This window comes from Oncorhynchus clarkii, chromosome 10 (assembly GCF_045791955.1).
Source record: "Oncorhynchus clarkii lewisi isolate Uvic-CL-2024 chromosome 10, UVic_Ocla_1.0, whole genome shotgun sequence".
NCBI classification, from domain to species: Eukaryota; Metazoa; Chordata; class Actinopteri; order Salmoniformes; family Salmonidae; genus Oncorhynchus; species Oncorhynchus clarkii.
In genome coordinates, this window is record NC_092156.1 from 74,225,576 (window position 1) to 74,241,526 (window position 15,951).

General features: G+C 44.2%; 1 protein-coding gene across 1 annotated transcript in view; it reads right to left on the bottom strand.

Annotated features, from left to right (window-relative positions):
• The window catches only part of LOC139419138 (multiple PDZ domain protein-like), a 107,872-nt gene that overhangs the window by 34,088 nt on the left and 57,833 nt on the right, over positions 1-15,951 (bottom strand). Inside the window, 6 exon segments of the mRNA XM_071169100.1 lie at positions 15-86; positions 455-523; positions 783-893; positions 1,885-2,062; positions 8,280-8,468; positions 11,137-11,541. Coding sequence (XP_071025201.1) covers positions 15-86; positions 455-523; positions 783-893; positions 1,885-2,062; positions 8,280-8,468; positions 11,137-11,541 — 1,024 coding nt within the window.

The window sequence follows — 15,951 nt, forward strand, 5'->3', positions numbered from 1 at the left end:
ACAGGTGTACAAACCTTAAATGGAGTAGGGGTGAAGGGGTTGGCGGGGGAGAGACTAAGGAACAGACCACTGTGACTCTCTGGCATCTATATACAGGCCACACAGGGAATACACACCACATACAGAGTACAGAGTACAGACTTATAAAGGTATAGTTCTGTCTCTATGAGGAAAACACATGGGAATCAACAACACAGCCTAGAAGTGACACAACAACCGCACGACTACCAGCAACGCGTCTAAGTACAAAGATCTGGATAGATTATGCACCTGTTTTAGCATTGATGTGCCCTCTAGCCAACTCTTTGTTTCTAGTGAACAAAACATAGAGTTGCATAGCTGTTCTATATTCTAACATCAAATGCTATGGTACATAGATCCACATTCTACACAGAATATATATCTTATTCTAATACAACAAACAAAAAATGGGAAGACATAAGGAATTACAAACCCTGTTGTTCGGTGAGTCCCTGTGTGATGCTGAGGCTTGCCTCTCATGGTTGGAGAGCACAGGAGAGGCCTGATGGGAAGAAGATATGAAACAGAGAGAGAGAGAGAGAGAGAGAGAGAGAGAGAGAGAGAGAGAGAGAGAGAGAGAGAGAGAGAGAGAGAGAGAGAGAGAGAGAGAGAGGGGGACAGAGAGACAGAGAGAGACAGAGAGAGAGAGATAGAGACAGAGAGAGAGACAGAGAGAGAGACAGAGAGACGTCACATGATATCAGAGGACTTGTATGTGTGTGCGTGCATACATGTGAGTGGCAGTTCTAAACTAAACCGACCTGTGATGTGTGTTGTCCAGTCTGTACCAGGAAGACAACAGGGTCTCCAGCACTACGGATGGCCTCCACTGCCTGCTCATGGCTGGCATCTCTCAGATCCATGCCTCCTACCTGATCAATCAGCAATAAATCAACCAATCAAATGCATTCCCGAAGCCCTTTTTACATCAGCAGTGCATTACAGTTAATCGGCCTAGACTTCAAAGAGCAAGCAGAAGAAGATGTAGAAGAAGCAGAAGAAGAAGAATAAGTAGAAGAAGTAGAAGAAGAAGAAGAAGCAGAAGTAGAAGAAGTAGAAGAAGACGTAGAAGTAGAAGAAGACGTAGAAGTAGAAGAAGAAGTAGTAGAAGTAGAAGAAAAAGTAGAAGTAGAAGAAGTAGTAGAAGAAATAGAAACAGTAGAAGCAGAAGAAGCAGAAGAAATAGAAGAAGAAGTAGAAGAAGAAGAAGTAGAAGTAGAAGAAGAAGTAGTAGAAGTAGAAGAAAAAGTAGAAGTAGAAGAAGTAGTAGAAGAAATAGAAGAAGAAGAAGTAGAAGAAAAAGTAGAAGCAGAAGAAGCAGAAGAAATAGAAGAAGAAGTAGAAGAAGAAGTAGTAGAAGTAGAAGAAAAAGTAGAAGTAGAAGAAGTAGTAGAAGAAATAGAAACAGTAGAAGCAGAAGAAGCAGAAGAAATAGAAGAAGAAGTAGAAGAAGAAGAAGTAGAAGTAGAAGAAGTAGAAGAAGAAGTAGAAGAAGTAGAAGAAGAAGAAGCAGAAGAAGTAGAAGTAGAAGAAGAAGCAGAAGAAGTAGAAGTAGAAGAAGAAGAAGTAGAAGAAGTAGAAGAAGAAGAAGCAGAAGTAGAAGAAGTAGAAGAAGACATAGAAGTAGAAGAAGTAGTAGAAGAAGTAGAAGAAAAAGTAGAAGTAGAAGAAGAAGTAGAAGTGGAAGAAGAAGATGAAGAAAAAAGATGAAGAAGAATCAAGTGATGTGTGGCCAGGAAAACTCACCAGAAGGAAGAAACACACACACACACCTCTTTAATGAACACTCATCACAAACATATACATATACATACACAAACACACACCTCATCCTCTCCCCTCTGCCTTCTCCTCTCTCCATACCTCCAGTATCCTGTCTCCAGTCTTCAGGGTGCCGTTGTGTCCAGCAGGGCTGTCTGGTGTGATGTGTTTAATGAACACTCCTCTCATCACCTCTCCACTGCTCAGCCTGCTGCCCATCCCTCTACCTCCCATGATACTGATGCCCAGAGACTGGCCTGAAGAACGCATCAACTTGACCCTTGGGGCGGGAGTGGAGAGACAGAGAGAGAGAGACAGAGAGAGAGAGACAGAGCGAGAGAGACAGAGAGAGAGAGAGCGAGAGAGAGGGGGAGGGAAAGAGAGAGAGAAAGAGAGAGAGAGATAGAGAGAGAAAGAGAGGGATATGCGTCAACAGCAACATTGGGAAAATCCTCTGTATTATCATTAACAGCAGACTTGTACAGCAGACTTGTACATTTCCTCAGTGAAAACAATATACTGAGCAAGTGTGAAATTGTTTTTTTTACCAAATTACCGTAAAACAGACAAACAAAACAAAGGCAAAGTCTTGTCTTTGTTGATTTCAAAAAAGCTTCTGACTCCATTTGGCACGAGGGTCTGCAAATTGACGGAAAGCTGTGTTGGGTGAAACACATTATAAAATCCATGTACACAAACAACAAATGTGGAGTTAAAAATTGTCAAAAAAACATTCACATTTCTTTCCACAGGGCCGTGGGGTGAGACAAGGATGCAGCTTGAGCCCCACTCCTTTTTGAAAAATGTAGACTCTGCATGCAGAATTCTAAAAAAAACATCATCTGTGTACAATGTAAAACACCAAATAATTCATGCAGAGCAGAAGAGAAGAGCTGGGGCTCTGTTCACCAACACAAACAGACCCCACAGAGCCCCAGGACAGAAACACAGTTAGACCCAACCAAATCCCGAGAAAACAGAAAGATAATTACTTGAAACATTTAAAAGAATTTACTAAAAAAATAGCAAAATGGAATGCTACTTGGCCCTAAACAGAGAAAACACAGTGACAGAATACCTGACCACTGTGACTGACCCTAAACAGAGAGTACACAGTGACAGAATACCTGACCACTGTGACTGACCCTAAACAGAGAAAACACAGTGGCAGAATACCTGACCACTGTGACTGATCCTAAACAGAGAAAACACAGTGGCAGAATACCTGACCACTGTGACTGACCCTAAACAGAGAGTACACAGTGGCAGAATAACTGACCACTGTGACTGACCCTAAACAGAGAGTACACAGTGGCAGAATACCTGACCACTGTGACTGACCCTAAACAGAGAGTACACAGTGGCAGAATACCTGACCACTGTGACTGACCCTAAACAGAGAGTACACAGTGGCAGAATACCTGACCACTGTGACTGACCCTAAACAGAGAGTACACAGTGGCAGAATACCTGACCACTGTGACTGACCCTGAACAGAGAGAACACAGCGGCAGAATACCTGACCACTGTGACTGACCCTAAACAGAGAGTACACAGTGGCAGAATACCTGACCACTGTGACTGACCCTAAACAGAGAGTACACAGTGGCAGAATACCTGACCACTGTGACTTACCCCAACTTAAAGAAAGCTTTGACTATGTACAGACTCAGTGAGAATAACCTTGCTATTGAGAGAGGTTGCTGTAGGCAGACATGGCTCTCAAGAGAAACTGAGCTGCACTTCCAAACCTTCTGCCAAATGTATGACCATTTTAGAGACACATATTTCCCTCAGATAAAACAGACCCACAAAGAATTCGAAACAAATCCAATTTTGATAAACTCCCATATCTATTGGGTGAAATACTAAAGTGTTCCATCACAGCAGCAATATTTGTGACCTGTTGCCACAAGAAAAGGGCAACCAGAGAAGAACAAACAACATTGTAAATACAACCCATATTTATGTTTACATATTTTCCCTTTTGTACTTTAACTATTTGCACATTGTTACAACACTGTACAGTGCATTCAGAAAGTATTCAGACCCCTTGACTTTTTAAAAATGTTGTTAGGTTACAGACTTATTCTAAAATGGGTTAAATTACAAAAAATCTATCTACACACCATACCCCATAATGACAAAGCGAAAACAGGTTTTTAGAAATGTTTGCAAATTAAAGTGTTCAGACCCTTTGCGATGAGACTCCAAATTGAGCTCAGGTGCATCCTGTTTCTATTGACCATCCTTGAGATGTTTCTACAACTTGATTGGAGTCCACCTGTGATACATTCAATTGATTGGACATCATTTGGAAAGGCACACACCTGTCTATCTAAGGTCCCACAGATTGGCAGTGCATGTCAGAGCAAAAACTAAGCCATGAGGTGGAAAGAATTGTCCATAGAGCTCCGAGACAGGATTGTGTGTGATATTGGGGAAGGGTACCAAAAAATGTCTTCAGCATTGAATGTCCCCAAGAACACAGTGGGCCCCATCATTCTGAAATGGAAGATTTTTGGAAGCACCAAGACTCTTCCTAGGGCTGACCGCCTGGCCAAACTGAGCAATCGGGGGAGAAGGTCTTTGGTCAGGGAGGTGACCAAGAACCTGATGGTCACTCTGACAGAGTTCCAGAGTTCCTCTGTGGAGATGGGAGAAACTTCCTGAAGGACAACCATCTCTGCAGCACTCCACCAATCAGACCTTTATGGTAGAGTGGTCAAATGGAAGCCACTCCTCCGTAAAAGGCACATGACAGCCCGCTTGGAGTTTGCCAAAAGGCACCTAAAGGACTCTCAGACCATGAGAAACAAGATTCTCTTGTCTGATGAAACCAAGATTGAACTCTTTGGCCTGAATGCCAAGCGTCACGTCTGGAGGAAACCTGGCACCATCCCTATGGTGAAGCATGGTGGTCGCAGCAACATGCTGTGGGGATGTTTTTCAGTGGCAGGGACTGGGAGACTAGTCAGGATCGAGGGAAAGATGAACGGAGCAAAGTACAGAGAGATTCTTGATGAAAACCTGCTCCAGAGAGTTCAGGACCTCAGACTGGGGCGAAGGTTCACCTTCCAACAGAACAACGACCCTAAGCATACAGCCAAGACAACGCAGGAGTGGCTTCATGGACAAGTCTCTGAGTGTCATTGAGTGGCCCAGCCAGAGCCCGGACTTGAACCCGATCTAACATCTCTGGAAAGACCTGAAAATAGCTGTGCAGCCACGCTCCCCATCTAACCTGACAGAGCTTGAGAGGATCTGCAGAGAAGAATGGGAGAAACTCCACAAATACAGGTGTGCCAAGCTTGTAGAGTCATACCCAAGAAGACTCAAGGCTGTAATCGCTGCCAAAGGTTCTTCAACAAAGTACTGAGTAAATGGTCTGAATACTTATGTAAATGTGATATTTCACTTTTTAATGTTTTAGAAATTTGCTAAAATTCTACAAATATGTTTTTTCTTCGTCGTTATGGGGTATTGTGATGTCGTTATGGGGTATTGTGATGTCGTTATGGGGTATTGTGATGTCGTTATGGGGTATTGTGATGTCGTTATGGGGTATTGTGATGTCGTTATGGGGTATTGTGATGTCGTTATGGGGTATTGTGATGTCGTTATGGGGTATTGTGATGTTGTTATGGGCTATTGTGATGTCGTTATGGGGTATTTATTGTGATGTCGTTATGGGGTATTGTGATGTCGTTATGGGGTATTGTGATGTTATTATGGGGTATTGTGATGTTATTATGGGGTATTGTGATGTCGTTATGGGGTATAGTGATGTCATTATGGGGTATTGTGATGTAATAAGGCTGTAACATACAATTTTGGAAAAAGTAAAAAGGCTCTGAATACTTTCTGAATGCACTGAGAGATTTAGACCTTTAGACAGGGAGAAACAGGGTGAAGGGGGTGGTGTGTGTGCCTGGCAGCCTGACCAACCAGCCGCTGTGGGAGAGACAGGGAGAAACAGGGTGAAGGGGGTGGTGTGTGTGCCTGACAGCCTGACCAACCAGCCGCTGTGGGAGAGACAGGGAGAAACAGGGTGAAGGGGGTGGTGTGTGTGCCTGGCAGCCTGACCAACCAGCCGCTGTGGGAGAGACAGGGAGAAACAGGGTGAAGGGGGTGGTGTGTGTGCCTGGCAGCCTGACCAACCAGCCGCTGTGGGAGAGACAGGGAGAAACAGGGTGAAGGGGGTGGTGTGTGTGCCTGGTAGCCTGACTAACCAGCCGCTGTGGGAGAGACAGGGAGAAACAGGGTGAAGGGGGTGGTGTGTGTGCCTGGCAGCCTGACCAACCAGCCGCTGTGGGAGAGACAGGGAGAAACAGGGTGAAGGGGGTGGTGTGTGTGCCTGGCAGCCTGACCAACCAGCCGCTGTGGGAGAGACAGGGATAAACAGGGTGAAGGGGGTGGTGTGTGTGCCTGGCAGCCTGACCAACCAGCCGCTGTGGGAGAGACAGGGAGAAACAGGGTGAAGGGGGTGGTGTGTGTGCCTGGCAGCCTGACTAACCAGCCGCTGTGGGAGAGACAGGGAGAAACAGGGTGAAGGGGGTGGTGTGTGTGCCTGGCAGCCTGACCAACCAGCCGCTGTGGGAGAGACAGGGATAAACAGGGTGAAGGGGGTGGTGTGTGTGCCTGGCAGCCTGACCAACCAGCCGCTGTGGGAGAGACAGGGAGAAACCGGGTGAAGGGGGTGGTGTGTGTGCCTGGCAGCCTGACTAACCAGCCGCTGTGGGAGAGACAGGGAGAAACAGGGTGAAGGGGGTGGTGTGTGTGCCTGGCAGCCTGACTAACCAGCCGCTGTGGGAGAGACAGGGAGAAACAGGGTGAAGGGGGTGGTGTGTGTGCCTGGCAGCCTGACTAACCAGCCGCTGTGGGAGAGACAGGGAGAAACAGGGTGAAGGGGGTGGTGCGTGTGCCTGGCAGCCTGACTAACCAGCCGCTGTGGGAGAGACAGGGAGAAACAGGGTGAAGGGGGTGGTGTGTGTGCCTGGCAGCCTGACTAACCAGCCGCTGTGGGAGAGACAGGGAGAAACAGGGTGAAGGGGGTGGTGCGTGTGCCTGACAGCCTGACCAACCAGCCGCTGTGGGAGAGACAGGGAGAAACAGGGTGAAGGGGGTGGTGTGTGTGCCTGGCAGCCTGACTAGCCAGCCGCTGTGGGAGAGACAGGGAGAAACAGGGTGAAGGGGGTGGTGTGTGTGCCTGGCAGCCTGACTAGCCAGCCGCTGTGGGAGAGACAGGGAGAAACAGGGTGAAGGGGGTGGTGTGTGTGCCTGGCAGCCTGACTAACCAGCCGCTGTGGGAGAGACAGGGAGAAACAGGGTGAAGGGGGTGGTGCGTGTGCCTGACAGCCTGACCAACCAGCCGCTGTGGGAGAGACAGGGAGAAACAGGGTGAAGGGGGTGGTGTGTGTGCCTGGCAGCCTGACTAACCAGCCGCTGTGGGAGAGACAGGGAGAAACAGGGTGAAGGGGGTGGTGTGTGTGCCTGGCAGCCTGACTAACCAGCCGCTGTGGGAGAGACAGGGAGAAACAGGGTGAAGGGGGTGGTGCGTGTGCCTGGCAGCCTGACTAACCAGCCGCTGTGGGAGAGACAGGGAGAAACAGGGTGAAGGGGGTGGTGTGTGTGCCTGGCAGCCTGACTAACCAGCCGCTGTGGGAGAGACAGGGAGAAACAGGGTGAAGGGGGTGGTGCGTGTGCCTGACAGCCTGACCAACCAGCCGCTGTGGGAGAGACAGGGAGAAACAGGGTGAAGGGGGTGGTGTGTGTGCCTGGCAGCCTGACTAACCAGCCGCTGTGGGAGAGACAGGGAGAAACAGGGTGAAGGGGGTGGTGTGTGTGCCTGGCAGCCTGACTAACCAGCCGCTGTGGGAGAGACAGGGAGAAACAGGGTGAAGGGGGTGGTGCGTGTGCCTGACAGCCTGACCAACCAGCCGCTGTGGGAGAGACAGGGAGAAACAGGGTGAAGGGGGTGGTGTGTGTGCCTGGCAGCCTGACTAACCAGCCGCTGTGGGAGAGACAGGGAGAAACAGGGTGAAGGGGGTGGTGTGTGTGCCTGGCAGCCTGACTAACCAGCCGCTGTGGGAGAGACAGGGATAAACAGGGTGAAGGGGGTGGTGTGTGTGCCTGGCAGCCTGACCAACCAGCCGCTGTGGGAGAGACAGGGATAAACAGGGTGAAGGGGGTGGTGTGTGTGCCTGGCAGCCTGACTAACCAGCCGCTGTGGGAGAGACAGGGAGAAACAGGGTGAAGGGGGTGGTGTGTGTGCCTGGCAGCCTGACCAACCAGCCGCTGTGGGAGAGACAGGGAGAAACAGGGTGAAGGGGGTGGTGTGTGTGCCTGGCAGCCTGACCAACCAGCCGCTGTGGGAGAGACAGGGATAAACAGGGTGAAGGGGGTGGTGTGTGTGCGTGCTCGAGTGTCACAACGAGTGTGTATTATCTGTGCACTACAGCGTTCGACTATAAAGAAGGACAGCAACGTTTACTAACCTTCTAGGTTGAGCCCAACTGAGGTTAGTAGGATAAACCAACATCTCGTCCTCTCTCTCTTCTTCCTCTCTCACCTCCTCCTCCTCCTCCTCTCGCTTCCTCTCCACTTTCTTCTCCTCCTCTCTCACTCCATCCACACCTCTCCTCTCCTTCAGTGGTACGGGTGAGGGTGGGGGTTTAGGGATTAGGCTACAGGGAAAAAGATCACATGCTTTATAAACAGTAACATTTTCATTTTTAATATTTTGTATAAACTATAACATTATTCCTTATGATACAATTATCAATATTATGTTTCTCTTTATTTATTTATTTGTTTATTTGTTTCTTTTTGTTTTATTTGTTGTTGCCACGAAGGTCTTTTACCAAATAGGGCTCTCTTCTGTGTCTGTGTCTCTGTCTGTCTGTGTGTGTGTGTGTCTGTGTGTGTGTGTGTGTCTGTTTGTGTGTGTGTGTGTGTGTGTGTGTGTATGTAGCCCAGGTGTGTGTGTGTGTCTGTGTGTATCCCAGCCGTGTGTGTGTGTGTGTGTGTGTGCACGTGTGTGCACGTGTGTGTGTGTGTGTGTGTGTGTGTGTGTGTGTGTGTGTGTGTGAGGTAATAAGCCCATTATATTGAGTGATAGCCATATCTACACAGCAGGAGTCTGTAAAAAGGAGCAGTGGAGAGCATTACAACATGTTACAGCAGTAGTAGAGAGAGAGAGGAAGAGAGAGGGGAGGAAGAGGGAGGGGGAGGAGAGAGGGGAGGGGGAGGAGAGAGAGGGAGGGGGAGGAGAGAGGGAGGGGGAGGAGAGAGGGAGGGGGAGGAGAGAGAGACAGACAGAGAGGGGGAGACAGAGAGGGAGGGGGAGGAAGAGAGAGGGAGGGGGGGTGAGAGAGAGGGAGGGGGGAAGAGAGAGAGGGAGGGGGGAAGAGGGAGAGGGAGGGGGGAAGAGAGAGAGGGAGGGGGGAAGAGAGAGAGGGAGGGGGGAAGAGAGAGAGGGAGGGGGGAAGAGAGAGAGGGAGGGGGGAAGAGAGAGAGGGAGGGGGGAAGAGAGAGAGGGAGGGGGGAAGAGAGAGAGAGAGGGGGAAGAGAGAGAGGGAGGGGGGAAGAGAGAGAGGGGGGGTGAGAGAGAGGGGAGGAAGAGAGAGGGAGGGGAGGAAGAGAGAGGGAGGGGGGAGGAGAGAGAGGGAGGGGGGGGGAGAGAGAGGGGAGGAAGAGAGAGGGAGGGGAGGGAGAGAGAGGGAGGGGGGTGAGAGAGAGGTAGGGGGGGTGAGAGAGAGGGAGGGGGGAAGAAAGAGAGGGAGGGGGATGAGAGAGATGGAGGGGGGAAGAGAGTGAGGGAGGGGGTGAGAGAGAGGGAGGTACTGAGCTCTATAGGTGAGTCTAAAAATAGCCTTCTATACCACATGAATGTTAAAAAATACGTTTTGTGGCCTACATCCCAGCCTGTGTCAGATCCGGCCGTGACCGGGAGTCCCATAGGGCGGCGCACATTTGGCCCAGCGTTATCCGGGTTAGGGGAGCATTTGGCAGGGGGGTGGGGCTTTTCTTGGCTCATCGCTCTCTAGTGATTCCTTGTGGCGGGCCGGGCGCCTGCAGGCTGACAGTGTTTCCTCTGACACATTGGTGCGGCTGACCTCCGGGTTCAGCGGTTGGGTGTTAAGGAGCGAGGTTTGGCGGGTCATGTTTCAGACGACGCATGGCTTGACCTTCGCTTGAGGCTGAAGGGTTGAGGCTGAAGAAAGGAGCCTAAGACTCAGTGTAGGGTTGAGGTGGAGCTATAAGTCTCAGTGTAGGGTTGAGGTGGAGCCTTAAGACTCAGTGTAGGGTTGAGGTGGAGCTATAAGGCTCAGTGTAGGATTGAGGTTGAGCTATAAGGCTCAATGTAGGGTTGAGGTGGAGCTTTAAGGCACAGTGTAGGGTTGTGGTGGAGCTATAAGGCTCAGTGTAGGGTTGAGGTGGAGCCTTAAGACTCAGTGTAGGGTTGAGGTGGAGCTATAAGGCTCAGTGTAGGGTTGAGGTGGAGCCTTAAGACTCAGTGTAGGGTTGTGGTGGAGCTATAAGGCTCAGTGTAGGGTTGAGGTGGAGCCTTAAGACTCAGTGTAGGGTTGAGGTGGAGCTATAAGGCTCAGTGTAGGATTGAGGTTGAGCTATAAGGCTCAATGTAGGGTTGTGGTGGAGCTTTAAGGCTCAGTGTAGGGTTGTGGTGGAGCTATAAGGCTCAGTGTAGGGTTGAGGTGGAGCCTTAAGACTCAGTGTAGGGTTGAGGTGGAGCCTTAAGACTCAGTGTAGGGTTGAGGTGGAGCCTTAAGACTCAGTGTAGGGTTGAGGTGGAGCCTTAAGACTCAGTGTAGGTTTGAGGCTGAAGAAAGGAGCATTAAGACTCAGTGTAGGGTTGAGGTGGAGCCTTAAGACTCAGTGTAGAGTTGAGGTGGAGACTTAAGACTCAGTGTAGGGTTGAGGTGGAGCATTAAGACTCAGTGTAGGGTTGAGGTGGAGCTATAAGGCTCAGTGTAGGGTTGAGGTGGAGCATTAAGACTCAGTGTAGGGTTGAGGTGTAGCTTTAAGACTCAGTGTAGGGTTGAGGTTGAAGAAAGGAGCTTTAAGAGTCAGTGTAGGGTTGAGGCTGAAGAAAGGAGCTTTAAGAGTCAGTGTAGGGTTGAGGCTGGAGAAAGCGCTCGAGCAAGCAAGGGTTTGAGATAGGGTTGGAAGCTTAGCTTTGGATTGGAGCTGTGGCTGAGAGACCGAGGCCGGGGTTGACGCTAGAGCTGGGGTAAGGGTTGAGGCTAGAGCTAGGGTAAGGGTTGAGGTTAGGGTTGGAGTTAGGGCTTTATGTTTATTGTTATTTGTTTCAGTTTCAAGACGGGATCTTACCTCTTGTCTGGGGGTGGGGGTCTGGGTGGGCCTTTGGTTGGCGTTGAGGCTGGAGCTGTACTTGTAGCTGATACTACAGGTTTGGGTAGATAAGGGCCTTGAGGCCTTGGGGCTGTAGCTGGACCTGGAGTTGGGACTGTTGAGGCTGTATCTGGGGCTCCAGGAGGGGTAGGGGAAGGGGTCGGACCTCCAGGGGGGGTAGGGGAAGGGGTCAGACCTCCAGGAGGGGTAGGGGAAGGGGTCAGACCTCCAGGAGGGGTAGGGGAAGGGGTCGGACCTCCAGCAGGGGTAGGGGAGGGTGTCAGGGGGCAGGGTGAGGGGCCGTCCACCATGATGGATGACAGAGGCTGCTGGGCCATAGAGGCACGGTGCTCCTCTACCAGAAACGAAGGGATGAATGTCACACTGTGGAGTGAAAGGTGAAATAAAGAGAGAGAGAGAGAGAGAGAGAGAGAGAGAGAGAGAGAGAGAGAGAGAGAGAGAGAGAGAGAGAGAGAGAGAGAGAGAGAAGAGAGAGAGAAAGAAAGAAAGAGAGAGAGATGAGCGAGTGAGTTGATAGAGAGAGACGTAGTTAATGTAGGTATGTGTCTGTGTTTGTGTCATTTAGACAAAAGTCCTAAGATAGTTAAAAACTAGACAATAATGGAGCTGATCATTACAAACATATTGAAATGATGATGATTCATACTGGACAATAAAGGATACTGGATATTATAGGATACTGGATATTAAAGGATACTGGATATTAAAGGATACTGGACATTAAAGGATTCTGGATATTAAAGGATACTGGATATTAAAGGACATTAAAGGATATTAATAAAGGATACTGGATTTTAAAGGATACTGGACATTAAAGGATACTGGATATTAAAGGATATTAAAGGATATTAAAGGATACTGGACATTAAAGGATACTGGATATTAAAGGATACTGGATATTAAAGGATACTGGACATTAAAGGATATTAAAGGATACTGGACATTAAAGGATATTAAAGGATACTGGATATTAAAGGATATTAAAGGATACTGGACATTAAAGGATACTGGATATTAAAGGATATTAAAGGATATTAAAGGATACTGGACATTAAAGGATACTGGATATTAAAGGATACTGGATATTAAAGGATATTAAAGGATACTGGATATTAAAGGATATTAAAGGATACTGGATATTAAAGGATATTAAAGGATACTGGATATTAAAGGATACTGGATATTAAAGGATACTGTATATTAAATTATATTAAAGGATACTGGACATGAAAGGATACTGGATATTAAAGGATATTAAAGGATACTGGATATTAAAGGATACTGGATATTAAAGGATATTAAAGGATACTGGACATTAAAGGATACTGGATATTAAAGGATATTAAAGGATACTGGATATTAAAGGATATTAATGGATATTAAAGGATACTGGACATTAAAGGATATTAAAGGATACTGGATATTAAAGGATACTAGATATTAAAGGATACTAGATATTAAAGGATACTGGATATTAAAGGATACTGGATATTAAATGATACTGGATATTAAAGGATACTGGATATTAAAGGATATTAAAGGATACTGGATATTAAAGGATACTAGATATTAAAGGATACTAGATATTAAAGGATACTGGATATTAAAGGATACTGGATATTAAAGGATACTGGATATTAAAGGATACTGGATATTAAAGGATACTGGATATTAAAGGATAATGGATATTAAAGGATAATGAATATTAAAGGATACTGGATATTAAAGGATAATGTATATTTAAGGATAATGGATATTAAAGGATACTGGATATTTAAGGATAATGGATATTAAAGGATACTGGATATTAAAGGATACTGGATATTAAATTATATTAAAGGATACTGGATATTAAAGGATATTGAAGGATACTGGATATTAAAGGATACTAGATATCAAAGGATACTGGATATTAAAGGATACTGGATATTAAAGGATATTAAAGGATACTGGATATTAAAGGATATTAAAGGATACTGGATATTAAAGGATACTGGATATTAAAGGATATTAAAGAATACTGGATATTAAAGGATACTGGATATTAAAGGATACTAGATATTAAAGGATACTGGATATTAAAGGATACTGGATATTAAAGGATATTAAATGATACTGGACATTAAAGAATATTAAAGGATACTGGATATTAAAGGATACTGGATATTAAAGGATATTAAAGGATACTGGATATTAAAGGATACTGGATATTAAAGGATACTGGATATTAAAGGATAATGGATATTAAAGGATAATGAATATTAAAGGATACTGGATATTAAAGGATAATGTATATTTAAGGATAATGGATATTAAAGGATACTGGATATTTAAGGATAATGGATATTAAAGGATACTGGATATTAAAGGATACTGGATATTAAATTATATTAAAGGATACTGGATATTAAAGGATATTGAAGGATACTGGATATTAAAGGATACTAGATATCAAAGGATACTGGATATTAAAGGATACTGGATATTAAAGGATATTAAAGGATACTGGATATTAAAGGATATTAAAGGATACTGGATATTAAAGGATACTGGATATTAAAGGATATTAAAGAATACTGGATATTAAAGGATACTGGATATTAAAGGATACTAGATATTAAAGGATACTGGATATTAAAGGATACTGGATATTAAAGGATATTAAATGATACTGGACATTAAAGAATATTAAAGGATACTGGATATTAAAGGATACTGGATATTAAAGGATATTAAAGGATACTGGATATTAAAGGATACTGGATATTAAAGGATACTGGACATTAAAGGATACTGGATATTAAAGGATACTGGACATTAAAGGATACTGGACATTAAAGGATACTGGACATTAAAGGATACTGGACATTAAAGGATACTGGATATTAAAGGATATTAAAGGATACTGGATATTAAAGGATACTGGACATTAAAGGATATTAAATGATATTAAAGGATACTGGATATTAAAGGATACTGGATATTAAAGGATATTAAAGGATACTGGACATTAAAGGATATTAAAGGATATTAAAGGATACTGGATATTAAAGGATACTGGATATGAAAGGATACTGGATATTAAAGGATACTGGATAATAAAGCATATTAAAGGATACTGGACATTAAAGGATATTAAAGGATACTGGACATTAAAGGATACTGGATATTAAAGGATACTGGATATTAAAGGATCCTGGATATTAAAGGATATTAAAGGATACTGGACATTAAAGGATATTAAAGGATATTAAAGGATACTGGATATTAAAGGATACTGGATATTAAAGGATACTGGATAATAAAGGATATTAAAGGATACTGGACATTAAAGGATATTAAAGGATACTGGACATTAAAGGATACTGGATATTAAAGGATACTGGATATTAAAGGATACTGGATATTAAAGGATACTGGATATTAAAGGATATTAAAGGATACTGGATATTAAAGGATACTGGATATTAAAGGATACTGGACATTAAAGGATACTGGATATTAAAGGATACTGGACATTAAAGGATACTGGACATTAAAGGATACTGGACATTAAAGGATACTGGATATTAAAAGATACTGGATATTAAAGGATATTAAAGGATACTGGATATTAATGGATTCTGGACATTAAAGGATATTAAAGGATATTAAAGGATACTGGATATTAAAGGATACTGGATATTAAAGGATATTAAAGGATACTGGACATTAAAGGATATTAAAGGATATGAAAGGATACTGGATATTAAAGGATACTGGATATTAAAGGATACTGGATATTAAAGGATACTGGATATTAAAGGATACTGTATAAAAAAGGATATTAAAGGATACTGGACATTAAAGGATATTAAAGGGTACTGGGCATTAAAGGATACTGGATATTAAAGGATACTGGATATTAAAGGATACTGGATATTAAAGGATACTGGATATTAGAGGATATTAAAGGATACTGGATATTAAAGGATATTAAAGGATACTGGACATTAAAGGATATTAAAGGATATTAAAGGATACTGGATATTAAAGGATACTGGATATTAAAGGATACTGGATATTAAAGGATACTGGATAATAAAGGATATTAAAGGATACGGGACATCAAAGGATATTAAAGGATATTAAAGGATACTGGATATTAAAGGATATTAAAGGATATTAAAGGATACTGGATATTAAAGGATATTAAAGATTATTAAAGGATACTGGACATTAAAGGATACTGGATATTAAAGGATACTGGATATTAAAGGATACTGGACATTAAAGGATACTGGATATTAAAGGATACTGGATATTAAAGGATACTGGACATTAAAGGATACTGGACATTAAAGGATACTGGATATTAAAGGATACTGGATATTAAAGGATACTGGATATTAAAGGATACTGGATATTAAAGGATACTGGACATTAAATGATACTGGATAATAAAGGATATTAAAGGATACTGGACATTAAAGGATATTAAAGGACACTGGACATTAAAGGATACTGGATATTAAAGGATACTGGATATTAAAGGATATTAAAGGATACTGGATATTAAAGGATACTGGATATTAAAGGATATTAAAGGATACTGGACATTGAAGGATATTAAAGGATATTAAAGGATACTGGATATTAAAGGATATTACAGATTATTAAAGGATACTGGACATTAAAGGATACTGGATATTAAAGGATACTGGACATTAAATGATACTGGACATTAAAGGATACTGGATATTAAAGGATACTGGACATTAAATGATACTGGAT